At 37.7% G+C, this 25,075-nt stretch overlaps 1 protein-coding gene across 4 annotated transcripts; it reads left to right on the forward strand.

Annotated features, from left to right (window-relative positions):
• sncb (synuclein, beta) lies at nucleotides 1–19,829 on the forward strand. 4 transcript variants are annotated; one of them, XM_049029138.1, is made up of 6 exons: nucleotides 1–222; nucleotides 1,210–1,343; nucleotides 7,651–7,680; nucleotides 8,093–8,211; nucleotides 13,439–13,522; nucleotides 18,996–19,829. In XM_049029138.1, the coding sequence occupies exons 2-6, from the start codon at nucleotides 1,223–1,225 to the stop codon at nucleotides 19,026–19,028; spliced, it is 387 nt and encodes a 128-aa protein (XP_048885095.1). In that variant the 5' UTR covers nucleotides 1–222; nucleotides 1,210–1,222; the 3' UTR covers nucleotides 19,029–19,829. The 4 variants fall into 4 exon arrangements, with proteins under 4 accessions (XP_048885095.1, XP_048885094.1, XP_048885096.1 ...); XM_049029137.1 differs by having other exon boundaries at nucleotides 2–222; nucleotides 1,213–1,343; XM_049029139.1 differs by lacking the exon at nucleotides 1–222 and adding an exon at nucleotides 936–1,095 and having other exon boundaries at nucleotides 1,213–1,343.
• Nucleotides 19,830–25,075: the final 5,246 nt, after the last annotated feature.

The raw sequence follows: 25,075 nt of genomic DNA on the forward strand, positions 1-25,075 counted from the left end.
GCCACATAGGGTCGTATATGAGCTGACATCTTTGGTGGATCAATGGCAGGAGCGGCGTGATACTCTCAGCTGTTCCACAGGACGGTCTGTCGCTATTGGTTGAGAACATAAAGAGGAAGACCCACCTAGTGATCGTATTCTGATTTTACATCCTAAAACGATATTTGAATCTCCGGGAGTCTAGTTAAACAAGAAGAAAGCAAGGTCGTGCGATTTTTAAACGTAAGTCTTATTTGTGAAAATCCTGCTAGAAATTAAAGACAAATTTCATTTTGAATATAAACGAATCATTGCCTACTGACTAAAATTTAACAGGCTGGTAATTTTGTATGCATGCTGGTATATACTGACATTGGACATTTTCTTGGTGGTATGTTGACCACTTCCAGGATACGTGTTGCTTATTTATAGATTGTTGTTTCTTATATAAATAAGCGCTCGATAAAGAAAATTGTTTGTGTCTTCCGATCGACAATTAAATTTTATTATTTATTAATTTATTTTTATTTTAGGAGGGGGTTGGGAAATTGTCTTACGTGGTGTCCTCGACAGGATAATGGCGCATTTAAGTGACTTAATAGAAAATGGCACGAATGTACAAGTGGAATATAATGTTATGTAGCTACAGAAAAAAAGACGTGCAATGGTGTTCTGTACATGGATCAGTGATTTACGTGGCGAGTGATTCAATTTGTTGGATTAATTCACCTGTTTAAGGGCGTTTTCATGGGAAACATTAACATTTATTAAAAAATAAATAAAAAATTATAAAAAACGGTTAAATGGTAAACAAGCATCTGTCACATGCATTCGTCTCGAAATCGGAATGTGTCGATTAACGGAAATATTGCTGGATTATGGCTCCGCCTTAATTCGTGACTATGGCGTTAGTAGTAATAATTAATGAGCGCGTGCACTGTTAACCCATTTAAGGACGTTCGCTTCTGACAGATATGTAATAGATTCTGCTCCAGCTTTTGTTAGTTGATTCTGCTTTGAAATTATTTGTGATTATCCTTTTATGAAATAACGCCCAGCTGACGAAGCACGGAGCGTCCTAGTATATTTTCACTGCGAGTGTAGCGGTGTATAGCGGTGGGGATTGCCGGCGTTTGTCAGACTATACCGTTTTATACACACCTTAATGTGCCTGGAGATTGGCATTTGATGCAGTATCAATTGTGCTAATCCTTATTGCTCTCTTGGCAGCAGAAGAGGCAAGATGGATGTTTTAATGAAGGGGTTTTCCAAGGCTAAAGAGGGGATGGCAGCCGCCGCGGAGAAGACGAAGGAAGGGGTGGCGGTGGCGGCAGAGAAGACTAAGGAGGGGGTGATGTTTGTAGGTAAGAGGTGTACGTCGCTGTTAATTTGTGACAATAGTACCTGGTTTTTCAACTAGAAAACTGTTACGTTTATGACCTATACTTATGTAAATCAAAACACTCATTATCTTTGATACATGCACATAATTTTTAATGGTACAGACTTTGAGCAACAATTGTGTCCGTATACCGATTATATTTAGATAATGTATTCAGATTAGTGCATTGTATTGGTGTTATTTTAAAAACATTATTTTGTTTGTTGAGTAGACGTTACAGGTGTGTTCATTAAATGGAGCTCATGCACTTTAATTGACCAATAAAATATAAAAATAAAGCCGATTTCCCAGTTATAAAGCCAAATTATCACAAACATTTCGTAAAGATGTGCCTGCTCGCTAAAGTTTAAAAAAAAAAAAAAAAAGATTAAACTCAACTCATTCGCATGTCTTAGTATCATACATTGCCCATCTGGTTTCGGCTATGCAGTCAAAGGATTGTCATTCCACGATGTTATATTTAATATATATACGTAATTCAGTATTTCTGCCTTTTTTATTGGTAATACCTTTAGTTCTGTCCAGTTTTGGTTACAGTATTTATATTACGAAATTTGCTTATAAAAAAGTATTACCTGAAAATAAGTAGATGGAATGCATTTGTGTTAATCAGCATAATTACCGTTTTCTTGTTAATCACTTTACTGAGGAATTAATGTATGCAAAATAATGTTTATTCAGTTTACATAAGTAGTATAATGATTGGTTTATGTTTCATTTCCTGCTCTTTCGGTTATTTGTTATAATGATTGACATCATGACTTTTGCCTTTTCATGTTACTTGTATTCAAGGCATTATGGACAACTCAGTAGCAGTCGGAAATGCCCAGAGACGTTGTCTGTTTTGAAACAAGTACCTCAGTAAGGTTATGCTTTTTTGTCAAGTAGAACATGCATAAGTTGACAGAGGACAACTCAGAAACCAGGCAGAGAACATGAAAATAGGCGAGGAGAATCTTTTGCAAGGAATCTCAACTGCGGAAAAATGAAATGGTTTTCAGAAAATGTATAGTTCTATGTTTGGGTTGCATGTAATATATCTTATTGTGTAAGTGTAGGATATTCCCCCTCCCCCAACACAGAATTACATTTTATTTGCTTAAGGGACTGTTTTATCCAAAGTGGTGTACAGTTCAGAAGTCAGGGTTAGACAGTCTGTTGTGGGTTAAGGGCCTTGCTCAGGGCCTCGTGCTGACATCTGCTGACCCCTGGATTCAAACCAGTGACTTTCCAGTCACAAGCATAGCCTCCTGACTTGCCGAGCTGCACATCGCCTACTGCATATGCTGATAGCTATGGGTTTAGTTACCTAAGTATGGTTAATTTGCTAGGTTTGGATCATATTCCTAGCAGCGTAGCGCGACATGTGATTTTATCGCATATTTTTAATTTATCCTCTGTATAGCGGCTATAAACATCTTCTGTATTATAAGCTTGATTCTTTGGTGCATAACAACGCATGAGACATTAATAATGTCACTGAGAAGCAAGCAGGTTTTCTTCTTTTTTTTCCCTCTGTCCCGCTACAGTATTTCGTAAAACACAATTGTTTCCTGAGGCCTAAAAAAATGATGTCATACTATAGCACCTCCATGCTTTCACATGTCAGGCATGGTGCTGAAAAAGCTGCAGCTAACGTGCTTAACGTGGAGGATGAGAGTGCGTGGATGCATTTCTCGTCCCCTTCTCAAGCACAGCTGCTAGGACAAGCCCACCCAGCAGGGGGTAGTGTGGGGTCTGAGGACCACCAATGGCCTAATCAAAGCAAGTCAGCCATGTCTGCATGGTATGAGTCATGCCTTCATTTCTGCCATTGCTCGGCATGCAGTGATCTGTGGTTAGAATCCATGGTAATTCACAACGTTATTATGAACATTTCATTAATGCAGAAGAATGCTTCAGACATTTTGTCATTTAGGTAACATTGTTTATAATTATAATTATTAGATATATTTTCAAGGACTAGGAATGATTTCAAGTGGATATTTAAATGTAATCTTGAAGGTCAGAAGAAGCTGGCCGTTAATTAGGTTAGGAAAGTTACAAAAAAGCAATTTAGATATTTCAAGCTGTCACATTACATGACAAGACAACAAATACAGGATTTTTTTGAGATTTTGAGATTCTAGTAAGGGATCAGTACTGCAGCTTATGGCAACTAGTTTGTTTTAGATGAAAGTGTCTTTCAGTTGAACGATTGCCTTCCGGTATCAGTGTAATCTATTCTAAACTCCTGGAGGAGTAAAAGAAAACTGACATTTTTAATAGTTACAGTACAGTGTCATCCTATAATGTTACAAAATCAATACATATTAATGGAATAATTGATGTAGCACTTTTTGGGAGGTATTTCTGCTGCACCAGTTACCAAGCAACACTGACAATAGTCACAAAATATTGACCGTTTGCGGCTGACTTCACCTAAAGTCGATGGACAATGGACCAAGGCGTGCAGAATGCACATATGGAAACGCATTCACAGGAGGCGTCAATGACTATGGCTATTTCTTAAATATATTATATACTTAAATATATATTGTAAAACTATAATTCTGGTAGAAATGTAAGACTTCAGTTTTGCATTAAATTGAAATAATTGAAAGTGATGTAGGTTATTGATATTTGTTATTGGTACTGTATAATGTGATCGTGCCTGATATTTTTCTTTGACTTTGACTTACCTTTTACTGTTATCCTGCTTTTTTTTTTTTTAATATTTTATATATTTTGTTTCACAATTAATGAAATAGAGCAGATGGCCAGTGACACAATTTGCCAAGAGACCTGGGGAGACAAGTCATTGCAGACAGAATTTAATTTCAATGCCCTTAGTGAGAGAATACAAATTTTGATGTAACTTGCCAGTTTTGCATATGGATTATTACAACAGGTACAGATTGCAATAGGTTAATCGAAAGGTTACTTTGCTTAATGTGGAATATGAAAATAACCTGTATAGTATATTTTAGTGTGTGTGTGTGTGTGTGTGTGTGTGAAGGTATATACACTCAGTACTGTTTGAAAGTCTTAGGCAATTAGAGAAAATTATTTTTAAATGATGTTCATGTTGGCGAAAAACTACTGGAATGACTAGCATGCCCCTGAGGAGAGGTTGGGGAACCAAATTGGTCTTCTAGTCATCCAGGAGCATATCAGTGACTTGTTGGAGAATAGAAGATATACTTGTTTTTATGATTTTTATTGTGTTATGTATGATCTAATGATAAATCGTGTTTCACGTACGCAAACACACACTTCCTACCAGATAAATAGCTTTAACATTTTTCTTTGACTGCCCTTTGCATTTCCTGGAAGTTTTCTTGGCCTAGGAGGTATGAAATGCTTTCGCAGTTGGTAGGAGAAAAGCAGTTTCATAACGTCTTGGTTTCTGCTACTGAATCCTAGTCACTGTTGAGTGACAGAAGGCGTGGTGAAGCAAAGGGACATGCTAAAGAGGCAATGTTAGCTACGAACGGTCAATATGGTGCGGAGTTTTTGGCAGGAGTCCTGTCATGGGTGAAGTACGTGGAGGAAGGGTTAAAGATTTATATAATTCTGTTTGGCTTTGTGTGTGGCTGCGGTTTGTTCTCCAAATGCAATATTCATTGCCTTTTAGTGTTACGTTTCTCTCTTGTGTAAGCAGCAATGAAATGCAGTTTGGTCCTGGCGTTTCATTTATGGTGAAAAATATACACCAGTATAGATGTTTTGGCAGCTTGTAAAAATAATGACAGATGAAATTCCTTGATTTTAGGTTTCCCTTTTTTTTTCTAGAATCCAGTACCTGGTTGTTTTTATGTCTTACAGTTTGTAGCCTGAATATTGTGTAACTGAACAAAGCAGTGTTGCGATGAGTGTTTGTTAGAGAATTTGCTGCTAGAGATTTAAGTCAAAGGAAGTAATGTTTTTGCCTTTCTGGAGAGGGAAGCTGAATATGAGTAGTTAAGCGATTCCACTGTTGTTTCTACCTCTTTTCTTCTGGATCTGATGGCCTCTTCATTGTATGAGTGTAAGAGGGTGTGTGTGTGAGAGGAATGTGCAGTGATTTTGTTTTACACACTCCCCAGTCTTTTCTTCTTCCTATACATTGGACTGTGATACTCTCTTTAAATCCACTTAAATTGCAGTCCATCGAGTTTCTCTATTCACTATTATTACCGTGTCATGTTTTAAAGCGAAGTGGAGTTCCATGTAAATCTCATCTCAGCCTGCAGAACTATATAATATTATTCACTGCCGAGAGCTTGTTAGCGCCTTCATTGGATATCAACACTTTTTGTGTACTTGTTGAATTTAAAGGAGTTTGTAAGTGACGATTCACATCTTTATCTTATTAACATTATGACCTATTTACCATCCTTGGGATCGCGTCAAGTAATTGAAACATATATCTGTTCTTGTTTTGCTGATATCACTGTCTGTCTTAATACATCAGTGAATTTGTAGGGATCTAAAAAACTCTGAGTCGGAAATGAATGTTCTACAAAAATAATGTTATAAAAATGTGTGTGTGTGTGTGTGTGTGTGTGTGTGTGCGCATGGGTTATGTATATACCAAAAAAACGGAAAATGCCAAAACTCTTGTATTTTGTTTGGTTACTTATGGTTAAGGTTAGGGTTTGGTGGGGGTTACGGTTGCCATAGTAGGGATGTGGGATTTCCCATAGCAATGAATGGATGGTCCCCACAAATATATGAATGCAAATGTGTGTGTTATGATGGAGAAATTGAGCTGAATATCATTGCGGTCATTGAAAATTTCATTTGGTATTACTTTGAAAATATGGCGGCCTGGCTGCTGTGGATCCCGCTAGTGTGAGATAAAGTCACAGGGGAGCTGTTAGTAACAGTGGGCAGGGGGGTCGGTGGGTCTTCACCTGTATATGTGGCTGTCATGCTTTACTTCTGTAATAAAGTAATGTCAGCCTTGTCAGGCATTTTAAGCTTGTTTAGCCTTCTTGCTCTAAAACCACAGAATAATATTGTGTACTGCCTTTAATATTGTGTACTCACATTTGAAGATGTCCGTATTGTATTCAGAATTTCCATAATGTAATGATCTGTGATGTAATGATCAGGATAGCATTACAAATGCAGCTACAATCACACCTTAGAAAATCTTAGAAGTTCCATGAAAGTACAACAATGGCTATGCTTAGAATCAGGGTTCTAAGAAATATGCCTACTACCCTGCCACATCAGAATGTGCCATGTAGCTTCGGCTTCCTTAATTTTTCAGAACATAGAGATACTGAGTATAGAGAGACTCACCCTGCCATCAGGTCAGACACAGTGGAAGGAACTCGTCTAGCCTGATGACAGGCCAAAGAAAAGAGAACATTTCTAGAGCAATAGCATATAAATCAATACTCCGAAGGTTTTGGCTTGTGGGCACACAGTCTTGTATGCAGTCAAACGTCTGCTTAAGCCCAAAACAATTAACTTGGTTGCTATATCTTAAAAGGCTCTTAAGGTCGTACATTTAACGCAGTCAAATATTGTGTATGTAGGTCATTTTGTGAATTTGATAAAGATATTTTCTTCTTTATTTTACAATATAACATTACTTTCCTGTGACTTTGACCTGGATAAGCAGTTAGAATGTGGATGATAGCATTACTCTGACTCCAAATAAGTGAGCTGTAATTTCTCAGTGTGTTGGGCGTAAAATAAAATAATGAGAGCATGTAAGGATTGCAACCGTAGCAGGAAGCTCATTTACTGAAGCATTATATTTAAATGTTTTATGTTTAAGGTGATGGAAAAAATGTATGTGATATTACTGTTCTGTGTATGGAATATAATTATGGATGTACAAGATGTCTGAAAATACTGAACTCTTTCAAAAGCTATTCATATACATTTTATCTGTTTCTTATATTATACTATATCGAAAAAATTCACCTTGGTTTTATTTATGAAGTGCTGTATGCACGTACAGTTGTGTTTTAAGTTACCTTTTAATGTGGAGTTAAATTATGTATTGCCTGCGTGGTTTCCATTACAACCTAGCACCCATCAGTTTGTGTCAAATGTGTGACAACGAGCAGTTAATAATTCATTTTTACATTTTGATTATAAGTGAAAAAGGTGCGTGTTGTCAAAAGATGGCTACCTAAAATCTTTGGCTTACAGAGAATACATTATTATTCTTTTTGCAACTGCAAAACTGGAATCTGTCGTCACGCTGCGATACGTTAAATCAGCATTCGTCCCAGTATTTGTCGATCAAATTATGTCTCATTTGTGATTTTTTTTTGTCTCTCTAGGTAGCATGACCAAAGACGGTGTTGCAACTGGTAAGTTAACAGTCAAGCTGAGTAAAACCCTTGTGCACACATCCGTTTGCCAATAGAAACATTAGAAACCCATATTATCGCACAATAATTAGTACCCAGCAATGACATGGGATGTGACGTGTCCTGGCCCACATACATGGAGCTATTTCTGATGCCGTCTCTTTACACTAAGTAAAGTGACCCTATGTCATCTAATGATGATACACTCAGATGTTTGGGAACAGTAATCGGAAAAGAAATAGCTTTTTAATATATTTAGTTTATACTGTATTATTAACGCCGTTGTTGAATAATTAGCTCTTTGTACACATGTGTGTGTGGGTGGTCATTCACGCATGATTCAGTAAGTGCATTTAAATATAAATGTACTTAAAGTGTAGCTTACTTATACTGTATTTTGTTTGCCATGCAGTGGCTGAAAAGACAAAAGAACAGGCCTCACAGTTAGGTGGTGCTGTCATCTCTGGTGCTGGAAACATAGCAGCAGCCACTGGACTGGTGAAGAAAGAGGATTTCCCAGCTGACATGAAGGTAATGCGTCTTATAATTAAAAGTACTGCTTTGTAACATCTGGCATTGCATTTAGGGTGTGCCCTAGCCTTGTGCCCTGTGCTTCCTGGGGTAGGCTCCAGACCAACCCCCCACTTGGAGCCCAATTAGATGGATGGTTAGATGGATGAATGCAGCCAAGTAAACTACTAGGAAATATATGAAACTTCTTTTTTTTGTTTATAAGGCTTGGTTTTTGACAGAAGAGATGACAGGTTTAAACTTCTATGCTCTCTGAGACTTACATTTCTATCTGCTAAAGAAAAAGTAGCTTTGTAGTTTTCACCACATGTTAAGTCAGTTTGAAAATGCTGCATTTAAGTGCAGTTTTCGAGTTAAAATAGTCATGAAGTGTAAAAACAAATTAGTTTCAGAAGTCTTCTCAGAATAAATCATTTCAGTTCTTTTCCTCTTCATTGTTGTTAAGTTTGAAGTATTTTTATATTGGATATTAAGCAAATTGTATTATGAGAAGTATAAACCACCCATTTTACTACCCAGGAAGATTGCATTAGTATTAAAGGATGCCCTTTACCAACAATGAATTATTTACAGACAAGAATGCTTTGTTTGTGGTTATTAAACGGATCTGCCCAGACTGGGAGGCTCTGCGAAGGTGTTTGTTTCACACTGAGGATTACCAACCATTACAAGGTGACCTAATTGACTTGATTAGATAGTTAAAAATAGATCTGCAGTGTCCCTGCACATGTCTTTACTCCCAAAGCTGAGAATAGCAGGTAATGAGATGCAGGCTGATCATTATCTCCTTTTAAATGGAAATAAACCTGCTGTGAGTTTCTTGGGTTGTGCCTCCCATTTATGCTTGTGCTGCACTGGCAACGCAGTAGAAGGAGCTGCAGTGACACTGTCAGATGTACAGTTATGAGTCCAAGCTCAACAGCCAACAGTCCAGACTTACATCCTCTTCTAACTGTCATAGAGGCGTCTAGGAAACCCACTGGTTATGAAATATTTGTTAAACGTTCTAATGTAAAGACGGTATACAGAATGCAGCAAGCATTGTTTGCTTTATGATGTGTTGTTGTTTAGATCCTGATCCATCGTCTTAAGCATAGCATTTAAAGTTTAGCTACATTCCATAAACAGCGGTACATTATACATATTTGTGGGGAAATCGGTCATAAAATTTCTCTCCATGGTTTAAGAGATTTAAGAGTTTCAAGATAATAATATTAGATAATAAATAGAGAATAGATGTTCAATAGTACCATGAAAGCAAGTGACATTTAACATTACAGCATTAAGACTGCAAGCAGATCTGAGATAAAACTGAATCCGGTAGTCAGTGTTCTGATATTGCAAACCACCTACTACTGTACAATGCAGGGTGGTTTGGGTCCCATGATATCTGTGCTTTGTTGTGGCAGTGGTATATATCCAGCTGATGGATGGAAGACTTTCCAGGCCAACCCCACTATATTATTTCAGTAAAATAACACCATAACCTTTTAGGTCAATATGACACCTTACAAATAGGGAGTCTCTGTCGGGTGGAAAATTCTGCAAGGACAGCAATAAAGTCTATGGTATTATATACAGATGCCAGAGTATAGCAGTATTTTTCCATTTACCAAGGAAATTTAATGTTAAGCCGCCATATAATAATAATAATAATTATTATTATTACTATTATTATTATTATTATTATACATTTAATTTATAAAACACTTTTCATTAAAACAAAAAAAAATCTCAAAGTGCTCAACATATACCTTAAAATAATAGATAAAATGAATAATAAGTAACAAGATTGGAAATACACAGACTTCAATGTGGAGGTTCATATTGGTACATTTTTTTTTCTTGTGTAGACACATGCAGAGTAATGTATAATTGCTTGAAAGATAAATTCAGTTTACCGCAGTTACACATTAGAGAAAGTATATCCATTCTTATTAGTGCTGGGCAGTTTCACATTTTGTATTTTTTATTTTTTTCCCACAATCATCCTTACCACAGCAGCAAGCATTTACATCAATAACATTAATTTGCATTTTGTTTAAAAAAAAAAAAAAGGTTAGCTCGATAAGATTTGTTTCACTGACATGATTTGTTAGATCAATAATGTGTATTTAGTTAACTAGTGACATGTTTTATTGATTATAACCATATATTTAGCTCCATAAAGACACATTTTATTGATTATTAATGTATATTTTGCTTAGTAACAACATATTTGCTTAACCAGCATCATTTTGATAATTATTACCATGATAAATTGTGCTTTAAATGCATTTGGATTTTGCTTTAAATGCATTTAATTGCAGACACATAATCCAAATTTAGTCTCAGACTGAAACAGTTGCTATAAACCCTATAATGCTGAACAGTTATATGTGGAGAATTGTTGAGTTGTAAAGTCACAACTGTTAATAAGAAGGGTACGCACAGTTAACAGGGGTCCCCTCCCAATAGACTCTGTACAGAGACCCATAGCACTTCTAGCTGCCATCAATATTATATAATTTGCTGCCTATTGAGGCATTACAGCTGTTGTTTAAGCTATGCAATGGTATGGCGGTATATGAAAAATTAATACGGTAAATTAAAACCAGTACAGTGAATGAACCGCTATACCTCTCAGCACTAATTATTCTTCTAATTCTGTCTTCTCAAAGAGCCCAATAAGCCTAAACTTGTCTTCTTCTGGACAATACGTGTGTATTTCAAACTGTACTATGACAGCTTTTTATATAGTAAGCGATGTTTATTTATTTAGCCTACCACAGTTATCTGTGCTCTCATCAATAATATGCTAACGTTAGATATATATTTGTGTGTTGTTTGTCATTTGGCCTAGCCTGCTATTCGTTTACGGAAAGGGATAAGAATGAACTGGCGTGTAGGATAAACAAGACTTTAAACAGACACACTAAACGTAATGACTGAATTACTTATTTGTGTGTCTTATATCGGAGTGCACTGATCCGATACTGATATGAGATATCGTTTGATATTCGCTGAAATATCTGGATCGGGTATCAATGGCCGATCTACGGGATAGATCTATTCAGTTCAATTCTATGTTGTTGTATGTTTACATCCACGTGTAAATACTACCTCATGTGTCAGCAGTGCTCTGGTAGACCCGTACATTTGCTAGAAGGAGGGATAACATCGCAGTTTGGACGTTTTTCACACTTAGCCAGTTGCTATGCCAACAAGTTCCACGGCTACTTGCAATATTTGCAAAGCCAGTGTTTCGAGGGGTGGTGGTACCACTGCAACTTGTAACACAGTTAACTTAATCAACCACCCCCAGAAGGACCATGCCAAAGAACACGACAGCTTCAACCAAACACAAAAAGGTGACGCGAGAAACTTCCCAGTAATAGTGTGAAAGTGACAAAAATAACAGAAAAGGTTCTCAAATTCATTATTCCGGATGAGAAACCCCTGACAGTTTTTCAAAACGAGAGCTTCCGACTGCCTGATTGGAACCATGGTACAGCTTGCCATTATGGAAATATGGAGATACCCCATGACAGTCATGTAAATATTTTTCTGAGACCACTCTACCTGAACTGTACAAAGACGTGTGTAAAAATATATCAGAAAAGTTAGAAGATATGCCAATGAAGATATCTGCAGCTCTGACATGTGCCCATTGTCCAGTTCAACAGAACACTGCTCACCAAGATGCATGCTTATACTGCTTGTGTGAATTGTGATTTCATTTATCTATTGTATGCACTAGTTTGTGCCTCAGTTGTGATTTAATGTACTGTTCTCATCTGTCACAGTTGTATTGTTTTATACATGAATTTTAATTTCTGACCAATTTGTTGCTGAATTAGAAGGTTTACGCAATTTCTGTATTTTTTTAAAGATTTTTCTTTCTTTTTTTTTTTTTTACAAAGTCGTTGTTTATTGTATGCATGATTATTTATTTTATTAACCAATCACAATTGTTACATTTTATTTTACAAAGTTAGGAAAGCAGTGTTTAAGTCAAGGTTGGTCTTGCCGAACAGAGCAACATGTGGCTTAGTGGTCTAGGCCTCTGTGCCTGATCAGAAAGTCACTGATTTGAGCCCTGGCTTTGGTAGAACAGGCAGATGTCTGTTGGCCTTTGATCAAGGCCCTTATCCTCCAACTTGCTTTCACCTACATGTGTGTCTTGGTGCAGAAGATGGGGTGGGCGAAAAGACAATTTCCCCACAGACATCATGCTTCATGAGGTCAGGTGTCTTTTGCCCTTGTAACAGAGTTTACATACTGGGGCAGTCTGGTATACATACGGCTTCACCATTTGGATTAAAACCAAAATAATGCCATATCTCACTTCTGCCGCCCTGCTTTTCAACTAGACGCAGGCAGCTGTTTCCCTTTTACATCTATGTATCTGAAATTAGTGTGACTGTGTCTTTCCCCAAAACACAGACTCCGCAATTCCACCTTCACGACTTGACAGTGTTTTTTGATGTGTGCAATAGAAATATACAGCACATTATAATGAAATATAAAAAATTTGCTAAATGATATAATCCTGTCATTTAAAATTGTTGGTTTTTAGATGCGATATCGATGGCAATATAGTGAGCATCTTTACATAATATATATAATATAATCATATATATAATAATATATAAAAAAAATATACATGATAATTTTAGTTTGGGCATAACCTCTGCTCTGCTCAACTCTGTGAGTTCACCCTGTCCAGTGAATATTTTCTACTTGAAGATCATATTCATTTTAAAGAACAAATCCCACAAACAATATAAAATTGTTTCTCTTGTTCCAGTGTTTTCATTTTTATTCCCACTTACACTGGGTCTCAAGCAACCCCATCCCACTCAGGGTGCTGCTCTGTTGCTCTGATAATCTAACATGTCAGGACATGTGAAATGGTGGCGTCTGAACAGTGCAGTTCCATTGACGTCTGCGTAAATTAATTCTCATTTCAGCTTGAAGGTTCAGTCACGTCTTTACGGAATCTAATATGTTATCATTTCCCATTAAATTCACTATATTATTATCTGTCTAAAACAGAACAACTTTTCAAATTACATTCTGAGCTTGCGGTCATACCGAACCTTAAGTTAATCATGCAGACCTTTATGTTGCGGATGCATACTGATGTTCTATTAGTATCTTGAGATAATGCAAGTTTAAGGGAGTTTATGAGAGTCAGAAGTACTCTTACAAAGGCTTAATGCTTAAAACCCTGTTTGTCCCACAGCCGGAGGAGCTGGGTCAGGAGGCCATGGAGGAGAGCATGGGAGATCCCATGATGGAGGGGGAGTCGTATGCTGAAACTCCACAGGTAACCTTCCTTATGCGTCACACTGCATCAGCCTCACTGTTACTCAATATCAATATACTCAAGTGTCAGTGTCGTAACCTTGAAAATGGCTAGATACCCCATTTATCCCAATAAGCTCAACAAGTTCTGTAAAAAAACACATCTGCAACTTTATATGAGAACAAAGTATGAAACATACTTTAGCACTGCCTGACCTTTTTTGCCATTTTTTTCCCTTTTTGAATATAAGTTAATCTCTGATTAAAGAAATGTGAGTAATGTCACCTTATATATATTATTCATTGTTGCAAATAGTGTTATGAACTACCAGCCATTGTCTTATTTTTTTTTAGCTCAGAATTGAATTCATTTGTGAATCATGTGTACAATGTGGTCTGGTTATAGCTCAGAAAAACGACAAGAGAAAGTATTTTATATCATCACCACAGCATCACCCTGCTGAAGGTCTTATGTAGTTCAGTTGATTTAATATCATCATTTATCCTGATATTTTGGAAATCCTTTCAGAACAGACAGAATGTCAGTTTCTCTTTTGTTCTGGCAGGGCTTGCTTTTTCGCACAGTATAGCCACTGAAAGGTTACATAGACTTATTTTTAACTAGAATGCTTACTTACAGCTCACATGAAAATAGATCAGGTTAGCAGTGGTACGGTATTGAGTACTGTTTTGCACTTAAATATTAGCAGGGGTAATGATAATAATAAATACTACAGATGCACAAATCCGATATTCAGATCGGTATGAGCACTGATCCAGTCCTATTAGACGGATCAGGTATCGGTCATATGTGACTCATTCCATGTCCGATACTTATTTAGTTTTCAGAAGTCTATAAAAAGATGGTTCCAATTTCTTGTTAAATCAATGTGTACAATCAGTTGCATGACGGCTCTTTTCTATATTAGATACGTTTTTGTGGCATTCGAGCTGAACGCTAATGCTGCTTCTCAGTCTTTTCGCCACTCAGTGGGTGTGAGCACAGTGACTTCTGCCTGCTGTGACATCATGTGCATACACTCGATACTAGGAGAAGCATAAGAAAACAATAAGAGGGCGACAATCTGGAAGTATTTTATGCTTTTAACATCAACTAGTACAGCAGCGTTTTGCAATCTATGTAAAAACAAAGTTTTAAGAGGAGGGAGTCGTGTTTAATGGAAAATCCCGCTAAACAAAGTGCACGCAATTGTGCAAGACAACGTGAGTAATATGAAAAGAGCAGTGGATGATTTGGGAGTCACTGGCTGGGGCTGTTTGCGCAGCTTGTGATGCAGGAGGGGCGGCTGTCACAGCGCAGTGTAAGTGACGCTGTTGCCAGTGGGAGAAACACTGTGGGACATTTTAAGCGTCCGCCACTTGCATATCCTTCGCTTGGAAGATATGCAAATTGAACTGCAAATGCCTCAAAAACGATTAAAACATGATGTACAAGCAACGTGGAACAGTACATTATGTATGTTACCAGTAGCCTACCAGCAGGTTGACGCCCTGTGATGGGTTGGTGCCCCATCCTGGGTCCATAAACTCCAGAGTCGCCTGAAACCTGAATCGGACAAGACGATGTATGGTTAGAATGATGGATGGATGAAAGCTATAGATAAAAAAAATAGTATCTTTAACATTTGGCTCTTTCACTTAGAACACATATGTCAAACTCAAGACCCGAGGGCCACATCCAGCCTGCAGCACAATTTTTCTGTAGCCATAGGTATTTTTTTTAGCCCTTTGGGAGTTTCCTGACAAACAAATGCCACTAACTTGTGCAAGAAGTTTCTGTCTTGCTGCAGTCACACAACTCGGTTGATGTTGTATGAAATGAGTTCAGTACTGTATACAACCCCGTTTCCAAAAAACATTGGGTTACTGTGTAAAAGGTAAATAAAAACAGATTGCAATGATTTACAAAGCATATAAATCCATATTTGAACATAGAATAAAGACAACATATGAGATGTGGAAACAGAAGAGTTATTGTTTTACGACAAATATGTGCCCAGTTAAATCTGATGCCTGCAACATGTTTCAAAAAAGTTAGGACAGGAACATGCTGACCAGTGTGCTGCATCACCTCTTCTTCTAACAACACTCTGTAAACGTTTGGGAACAGAGGAAACCAGTTGCTGGAGTTTTGAAAGTCAAATGTTGTCCCATTCTTGCCTGATGTAGGATTTCAACTACTGAGCAGTTCACGGTCTCCTTTGTCATATTTTTAATTTCATGATGCAGCAAATGTCTTCAGTGGGTGACAGGTCTGGACTGCAGGCAGGCCAGTCTAGCACCCGGACTCTGCTACTACGGGGCCATGCTGTTGTAATATGAGCAGAATGCTGTCTGGCATTGTCTTGCTGAAATATGCAAGGTCTTCTCTGTTATCTGGACGGCAGCATGTGTTGCTCCAAAACCTGTATATATTGTTCAGAATTAATGGCGCCTTCCCAGATGTGCAAGCTACTTGTAGACAATTCAGCGTTCTCGTGTTGGTGATTGTTGTCCTAATGTGTGTACCGTACTTTGGTGGAGCGGTCTACACACATGCACACTAGAGTGAGCGTGGTGGCACGTGTAAAAATATTATATGCAGGAAGCACTTTGTTATGTTATGTGTCTCTCCCAGTTAATACAACTATATTTCAAGGTTAGGCGACTTGTTTTGTTAATCACCATGGTGAACAAACAACACTACCCAAGCCATGGGCAAACAATGCACCCCAATACCGTCACGGATGCTGGCTTTCGAACTGTCCACTGATAAAAGGCTGGATGGTCCCTCTTCTCTTTAGCCTGGAGGACGTGGTGTCCATGATTTCCAGAAAGAATTTGAAAGTTTGATTCATCAGACCACAGGACGGTTTCCAATTTTGCTTCAGTCCATCTGAAATGAGCTCAGGCCCAGAGAAGCTGGCACCATGTTTAGATGTGGTTTCTTCTTTGCATGGTAGAGTTTCATCCTGCAATTGTGGATGAAGCGACGAGCTGCGTTTACAGAGAATGGTTTTCGGAAGTGTTCCTGAGCCCATTCACTGATTTCCGCTATGGAATCGTGTCTGTTTTTAACGCAGTGCCACCTGAGGACACAAACATCACGGCTATCCAATATTTGTTTTCTGCCTTGTCCCTTGTGTACATAGATTTCTATGGATTCTCTGAATCTTTTAACGATATTATGTACTGCGGATGATGAAATTCCCAAATTCTTTGCAATATTACGTTAAGGAACATTATTCTTAAACTGTTGTTTGTCCACGCAGTCTGTCACAGAGTGGTGAACTTCTCCCCATCTTCACTGCACAGGGACTTTGTCTCTCTGGGAGGCTCTCTTTATACCCACTCATCTTACTGACCACTTTTCCAGTCTTTTATTGCCCTTGTCCCAGCTTTTCTGAAATGTGCTGCTGGCATCAAATTCAAATTGAGCGTATTTGCCATAAAACAACAACAGGATAGTTCTGCTTTGTTAGATATTTTTAGACAAGGCACACTTTTTTGGTTCCTCATGGAAATGGTCATTATATAACCATCATATGGTCTCTATATACTGTGTATTCTGGTATATATCTACTGACCCAGCAGAACAGCTGAATTGTTGAATCTCTGCTACGTTTTTCAGATGTTAGAAACACTCCGTTAACCCTCTGTAAGTGACTATCCAAATAAAGTGCTACCAAAATAATACTCCACACTTAAAGAAAATCTAAAACTGTGGTACTTTGCCATGGTTATGCATGGCTCTGCTTCAAAATTATTTTTTCAAAATATATATTTTTCATAATTACAATAATGATTATTAATGAATCCCATGACCAGGAACCTTCAGGCTTTCCTTGCAACGCATGTTCATATAATATAGCACATGCTGAGTAGCCAATGTACTTACAGGGAGAAACAGGAACAGATGCTTAATTTTGCAGATTCCTCTCAATTACAGATATAGTACAAAATTTGCGTAGAGGGGAAATGTAAAATTACCTCACTCTACCTTTTCTCTTTAGCTAACTGACAGGAACGGCAATTTTTGTTAGTTTGCTGGCTGGAGATATTGTCCATAGTTATATATCATGAGTTAATTATGTTGCCAACTGCACTTTACTATCATGAATAAATATCCCAGAGAATGAATTGAAGTTTTAAATTTAGATTTTGTCAAAGATGGATACTGTAACATGACTTATCGACATAAAATCGACCAAATAACGGAATCAGGAACACTAAATCAATATTAGCTGGAGCAGGTGAAATAGTTCAACAAGCAAGAAGAACTAAGTTAGTTCTTATTATTAGTAATTTTAATTAATGCCTGGTTATAGCGAAGACTACGAAAGGCTATGCATCCTGGAATATATTGTTCACTGATAATAATGGCATTTTTCTTACATGGAAACTCCTTTGGGAAGTACTGAAAAACAATATTATTTGTGCCTGTTATTCAGGTGAGCTACAGACAGATTTCACATGTTCTAAGTTAATATAAGACACTGGCTTATAATTTCTATGCTACATATAAAGAAGTGCATTTCAATAAAATCTTTATTTGATTTACTGTTCTCTCTGTCAAGGGCATTAAATGTCAGAAGCTATATTCTGTGCTGTTTTTTGTGGCTAACTAATACATTTTCTGTTTTTTGTTGTCTTTTTGAAACCTTTTTAAAACCTATGAATGAATAGATTTATTGCATGAGCTAACCCATGGTAATGAGAAAAAAACAGCAACACAAAGATTGGACTGCTGTCAAGTGACCCCTGGCCTCAGGCGTAAAGCAGTCTCAGTGTACTAGGATACTTGAAAATGAGAAGCAGAGATTGTCTTCCCTTCCCCTGTGTCTCTTCTCTATCCTTCACCCTGACTCGTTCTCTCTCCCTCCCCCAATTCTCTTTCACACGCATGAACATTTTACTGACTGCGTGGGTGTGGTGGTGATGCGATGAGTTGTGGTGCATTGTGGGTACCAGCAGAGCCCGCCTCGTGTTTCTATAAATAGACACTCCCACTGCATCTCGTGCTCACAGGCTTACGGATATTTGTCACTGTCACATGACTCCCTTCTGCACGTTGAAGGGCTGTAACTGCTTATCCTTTCTATTCCCATTGTTGTAACCTGAATGCATGAATGAAATATAAAGGAAAAGGATTTAAGGGAAAATCATGATAGGGTTTAGAGTGATCCTGACTATTCAGGGTCATTGCTCAGCACGTATTTATTTTCTTGTAGTAAGTGGTGCCCTCTTCTGCCAAATTATAGGTATTGCATTTATGTAGTCTCCACCTAATCAACTAATTTCTGTCTTAACTATTACATGTATTGACCTGATGAAAATAATATTTACAGTGGGACATAACACAGAAAGACATGAATGAAAAATGTTGGCTAATTGATTGATTGAAAAATTTTTTTTGGATGCGTGTATGAGAGATGTTCAAAGTAATCAGTACAGATTGATTTTAACTACGTTGTTTTGCTGTGTTTTTTTTCCAGGAGCAGTACCAGGACTATGAACCAGAAGCATAAACGGCACAGTCCAGCTTTTGGTTGGCCAGCAGCACAGTAAACATTATAATAATAAAAGGACAAATAACAAAACCGTCACCATAACCCCTGTTGCAAAAAATGTTTCCCAAGGATTATGTTCTTCCTGAAAGAAAAAAGATCTTTTAAATGATAATATATTGTAATGATATATTGTAAATGTCACGTTTTTTCTGTAATGTGTTTGGTCTAGTTCTTCACTGAAGACGTATTCAGCCAGGTCTCATTTCCTTGCTTCCCTCCCAATGAAATGAGACCTGAGGTTGGTTTGTGCTCCTTTGTGTACTTGTGTTTATATCTGTGATATCGATGTTTCTTATCTTCCAATAAAAACCCCAGTGGACAGCAAAACTCCATTTATAAGTATATGAGAAGAGTAATCCTCTATAGCTGTGTAAAATGCCTGTAAGTGGGTTCATTTTCATTTAATAATTATACAAGTTGTTCATTTGATGTTGCACATGCTAGAATTTTATACATTGTATCTTTACAGTTTCTTGTGAAATCATTCCATTGAAGCATCTGTTACACATGGATGAAAAACTATATATGTATATAAATGTATGTGTGTGTGTGTGTGTGTGTGTGTGTGTGTGTGTGTGTGTACATGTGTGATTTTAATACAGGTTAAAGTTGATGTAGCTAAATGTGTTTTAAAGTAATACTGAGTGTTAGTAAAATGTGATTTACAATGCAAGAACTGTCAGCATTATGGTCTATATGTCAGGCAAGACAGAGGTATCAAATGTAAATAATAAAGATTGAAAACAATTTGTGTTTTAAGTTCGTTCTGTGTTTTGATTTTCTCAACCTGCAGATTTCCAAAGTAGCTTCACGAGAAACTCACTAGAAAACGTGGTTTTTATTGTTTACAGGATGCTTGGCTATGCCTAAAATGCTGACATACGGCACTACTTCAATAGAGGGGATAAAGAATAAAGAATGGCACTTTAATCCGCAGCAATGAAAAGTTTCACACGCATAATCAGTTTGACGTGTGTAAGTCTGGCACAGCTGCTCAGTGTTTGGGGGTATTAAATCGGCAATTCCACCTCAAAAATTCCTGCTGCCCAGTCAGAAGAGCTGCCATACAACTGAGCAGGATGGCTTCTGTCAGGAAACCTTTGGAAGGACTCAAAAACACCAGCCCGACATACCAGAAAGGCAGTGCAGGCTCTGTTGGTAGGTTCTTTACTTGTATGTTTCTGTCAAACTCAAAAATTCATCCTAATATAGAGGAAACACGCAGTTTTTTTCTGCATAACAGAATAAGCACATATCTTATTATTTTAATTTATATTTATATATATTATATATATTAAATTTATATAAATTTTATTTATAATTAATTAAAACACAGAACATGGTGGTAGACTACTAGCATAACATAACAGTGCTTTGTAAGTATTTTTATTTTTGTGTAAATGTGAAGGACTAGTTCCTGTGAATAAAAATATGTTAATATGGTTCATTAGAAAAATTACTGATTTTAAACATCACAGTTTTAAATCCAATAAAATGCATTTAATATAAATTTACTGGAAAAAGTGATAATACTAATATGTAAAATAATTATTCAGGTATTCTTTGTATATTCGTATCACCCCTGTAGCTGAAACAGAAGTAAAAGGTCTCTTTCCTTCTCTTTTAAGTTCAAGTGGTACAGGATGCTGTGCAGCAGGTGGCAGAATCTGCCAAAGAAACGACCAGCATTGGTACTGACCACGTCACTTGCTGAACAGTTATACACTTCCAGGGCGACACTGGCTGAATATCCATGTCAACAGAACATCAATTGCTCTAGTTAGCTATCTAGCTTCAGCGCCACTTTACAATAAGGCTCCCTATTGCCACTAATAAATGGTAGTAACTCATTAACTGCTATAACTTCTTTATCATTGTCTATTAATGATTTACAGGGTGTTACAACCAAATTAATAAGCTGATTATAAACCATTCATAAACACTTTATAAGGGTATTCTTATTGGAAACTGGTATTCTATCTTGTATATTTATCTTCTAATCCTTGTGTTGAGGGAGAGATGGGGGTGAGTGTTTCCTTAGCTATTACACCACTGCAAACATGTTATTCTGCAGGAAAAACGATAGATACTGACAGTAAGCTTTTTGCTGGTAGATCCAGGTTGGAATGACTTCTCATATTACCTCTAATTCTGTTCTCCTCAACATTGAGGATGGTCCATACGCTTTATTTCTGTTACACCTCATCATAGTTACATACTGTTCAGAAATGTGCCCTTGAGAGGTTAAGTGGGCTATGCCGCAAAAACAAAGTTTTGAGAAAATTAGCTCCAAAGTTGAAATTTTTTCAAAAAAATAAGTGTGCCTATACCCTACAATTGATATATATCATAGGTAGCACAGAGGTATGACGTAGATAATAACTTATCCAATTGAAAATATTCAATAAAAAAGGGGGTAGGGGTCAAAAATGTGGGATAGACCACTTTACCTCTCAAGGGCACAAATGTTAAACTTGTGGTCTCTGACTATATCATTCAAACCACATAATCATACCCCATATGCACTGCCTGTTCAGCAAATCAGCGGTAATGCTCCCAAAGGCCTTTGGCGGTACGTTTATACTCATGTGAAAGTCATAAATGTGAAGGGTTACTGTGGTGTCTCATGTCATAATCAGTTCCTCCCCTGCCGTCTCACCTCCTACAGTTGCAGATGAGGCTTCCAAACAGTTGCAGACTGCCATAGATACAGCAGCAGGAACAGCAAGTGATGCTATCGAGGATTTTAAACAGAAACTGGATCCAAAATGAGCCCGGTTTTTGAAGCACTGTCAATCGCAGAATTCCACGTGATCTTTAGTCTATTCAAGAAAGAAATCAGCCCGAATATTCTCCTGTTCAAATGAATGATTCTCTCTCCCTCATGAAGGTTGGTAGTTTAAGGTCATCGATAATATGGATACCTGTTCATTTCAATAAAACATTGTTGTTTTTCCTCAAAAATCTTAACAATAAACCTTTGAATTCAGAAATAAATAGTTTGATCTGATAAAAACCCTGATAGTTAATGCATCAAATTATCCAACAACGCTCAACAAGTCCCAACTGCTTTATAAAAGAATGACCACCTGTTGTCAAGTTAATATCCATAGAAAATTTTGTGTTTTCAATTTGCATAGTTGACAAATAAACTTTACTATCTTATTGTTGACTGTAACTGTTACTTTCTTCAGTGAGTATTCCAGCGGGTTCCAATTCACAGGTAGGAAAGAAAAAGATCAGGATGTAATCAAAAGTATCCATCTATCTTCCTTTCCCTTATGAATTATTTGGTTGATAACCACAGATCTTCAGAGAGCAAAGAGCACATAAAACTCCTCTAAACATTAAAGTTAGGCCTGGCTAGAGGTTAAGGTTTTCATTGTTAAGATTAGGGTTTTTGTCATAGAAATAAATGGATGGTCCCCACATAGATGTGAATACAAATGTGTGCATGCACATACTGTATGTGGTCATGATCGTCACAAAAAATAATCCAGGTACTGTAGATGTTAATGGTTTCAGTTATTTTATGTCATCACGGTTTTTTCAAATGTTCTTGCAGTACTTCTACCTATTTGTGCATAGGAAATTAGTTTGCAAAATGAAATTCAGGGAAAAAAAGCCAAAGTCTAATGAGGTTTAAAAAAAGATTAATTTTCTTCTGCCCCTACTGACTGAAAAATAGGATTTGTAGTCCTTATCTGGAAAGGGAAGGGTGATCACCTAGATTGCGGTAACTACAGGAAGATATCACTGCTCTCAGTGCTGGGTAAAGTCCTCGCTAGGGTCATTCTCAACAGGATCCATGATTACTCGTTTGCCTACCAGTGACCGGAGCAGTCTGGTTTCACTCCTAAGAAGTCTACCATCGACCACATCCTGATACTGAGGGTTCTCATCAAGTTGAAACGCAAATATCGCCAAAGTTTCTTTGCAGTCTTTATGGATTTTTATTAAACGTTCGACTGAGTTGATCAAGCTACCCTGTGGGACATCCTAAGTCTTCGCCGGATCCCCCTGAAGTTGCTAGACGTCGTGGCCGGACTGTGCACTGGTACTGTGAGTGCAGTGCAGTGTGGAGACAGAACCTCTGCATTCTTCCCAGTAGATTCTGGGCTTCGCCAGCAGTGTGTTCTTACTCCTACTCTGTTCAGTGCTTGCATGGGTTCGGTGTTGGGCAGAGTCGTGGGGTCCTACAGCTGTGAGGCATTTGTTGGTGAAGAAAGATTCACTGATCTTGACTTAGCCAAAGATGCTATGATCTTCACAGACTCAATGGAGATTGATCGGCAATAGCAAAACTTGCAAATGTCTTGGATAGAGACCAAAATCCAGGCCTTTAATGCCCTCTTGAGCAGAGTAGATGGACTGGGAGAGCATGGGAAGTCATGAGGTCGCTTAAAAGGGCTGTTTGCCACTCCCGATCTTTGTAGGAGGACGAAGGTCTACATTTTTAGAGTCCTGGTGCTCCCTATATTTGTTGTATCGCTGCGAGACATAGATGCTATCCAGTGACCTGAAATGAAGACTGGATTCTTTTGGTACTGTGTCTCTTTGGAGAAACTTTGGGTACCACTGATGACTTTGTGCTGAAAGAGCAGTCGCTCAGGGAGTCTCGACTGAGGTATATTACTTACATTGAAGGGGAACATGACTTATGGAACCACTTGGCGTGATTCCCTGAAGGGGATCTGGCTTGCAGGATCCTTACTGCCGAGTGGCTGCACCAGGCCAAAGGGATGCCCATGTAATACCTGGCTGTGGCAGATACATGGCCATTTCCGGAGCGTGGGACTGGACCGCATGTCTGCCTGGGAGGGTCATGAGCTGGGATCCCCAGTTTCATCGTGTGGTAGATGCGGCAACATGCAGTACCCGTGCATGCGCCCCTACCTTACCCTATTCTGCACCTATTCTTGTAAAAATTTCACACTATAATTATAAGTAATGAAATATTACAGCAATATGATTAAAATGGGTTTGATTCTATGACACAGAACTTTCAAAATGTCTGAATTGTAAGTAAAAGAAATGGATGAGCACTTGGATATTGACTATTATTCATGATTTATCAGTCATGCCATAACATTTTAACTGTGCCAGTGTGGTGGTACATGTTGTTATGCTGTCAGATTACAAATATTTGAAATATTGATTTATAGATTAATAGTCACAAAGAAGCAACGGACCGAGAAATAATCACAAGCATAATCACAATGGAAAAAAGCCTGGTCCTTGGTAGGCGCTTTTTTCTCAGCTGTTTACCCACTAGACTCTCACATGATGACGTCCACTCATCCACACTGCTGGTTGCTAGGAAACAGGATTCTCTGTGAGAACTAGGATTGGAGGAGATCGAGGAGTTGATGGTGAGACCACGACTGACAGAAACAGCACATTTAGGTCAGACTATGGCTCACAAAAACTGTTATGGAAAAACAAGACTTACTCAACTTCTTTTTCATCAAAAATAAACTTAAATAAACTCGGCATCAGCTATTCTATATTTTTCAAAGAATCTGATTTAAATGACATAGCATTTATGTAAAGTATCTTATAGCTACACACTCAATCCCTTTATATAAGCAAATGTTTTCACTGCAGCGATTCAAAATTAGATATTTACTGAGTGGTCAAATTGTTTTTTAATTGCCATTTTAGCTGATTTATGAAATGCAGCATTTAAATAAGGCCATGCAACAGAGGCGGACATTTCAGGTCCAGAAAGTAAAAATCCAAACCAGGATTTTGTTTCAACCAACCAGTTCAGTCCTCTGTGACTGTGACTCTTTATGCTGAACTAGTTGGTTGAAACAAAATCCTGGTTTGGATTTTTACTTTCTAAACCTGAAATGTCTGCCTCTGGCAGTTAGCCATTTTGTTTATGCATTCTCTGTTTCAATGAGTGAAGCAGAACAATGAGCTATTCAAATCGACTGAGTCTGAATGTATCCCTTAAGTACAAAATGTGAAAATGCTGGGATGAGTCCTGCTGAGTGTGT

Source organism: Brienomyrus brachyistius, chromosome 10 (assembly GCF_023856365.1).
Source record: "Brienomyrus brachyistius isolate T26 chromosome 10, BBRACH_0.4, whole genome shotgun sequence".
Lineage (NCBI taxonomy): Eukaryota > Metazoa > Chordata > Actinopteri > Osteoglossiformes > Mormyridae > Brienomyrus > Brienomyrus brachyistius.

Coding starts and splice junctions, on each gene's coding strand:
- sncb (XM_049029138.1), top strand. CDS start 1,223: ATGGATGTTTTAATGAAGGGGTTTTCCAAGGCTAAAGAGGGGATGGCA. Junction 7,681..8,092: donor CAAAGACGGTGTTGCAACTG/GTAAGTTAACAG, acceptor TTTGCCATGCAG/TGGCTGAAAAGACAAAAGAA. Junction 13,523..18,995: donor CGTATGCTGAAACTCCACAG/GTAACCTTCCTT, acceptor TTTTTTTTCCAG/GAGCAGTACCAGGACTATGA.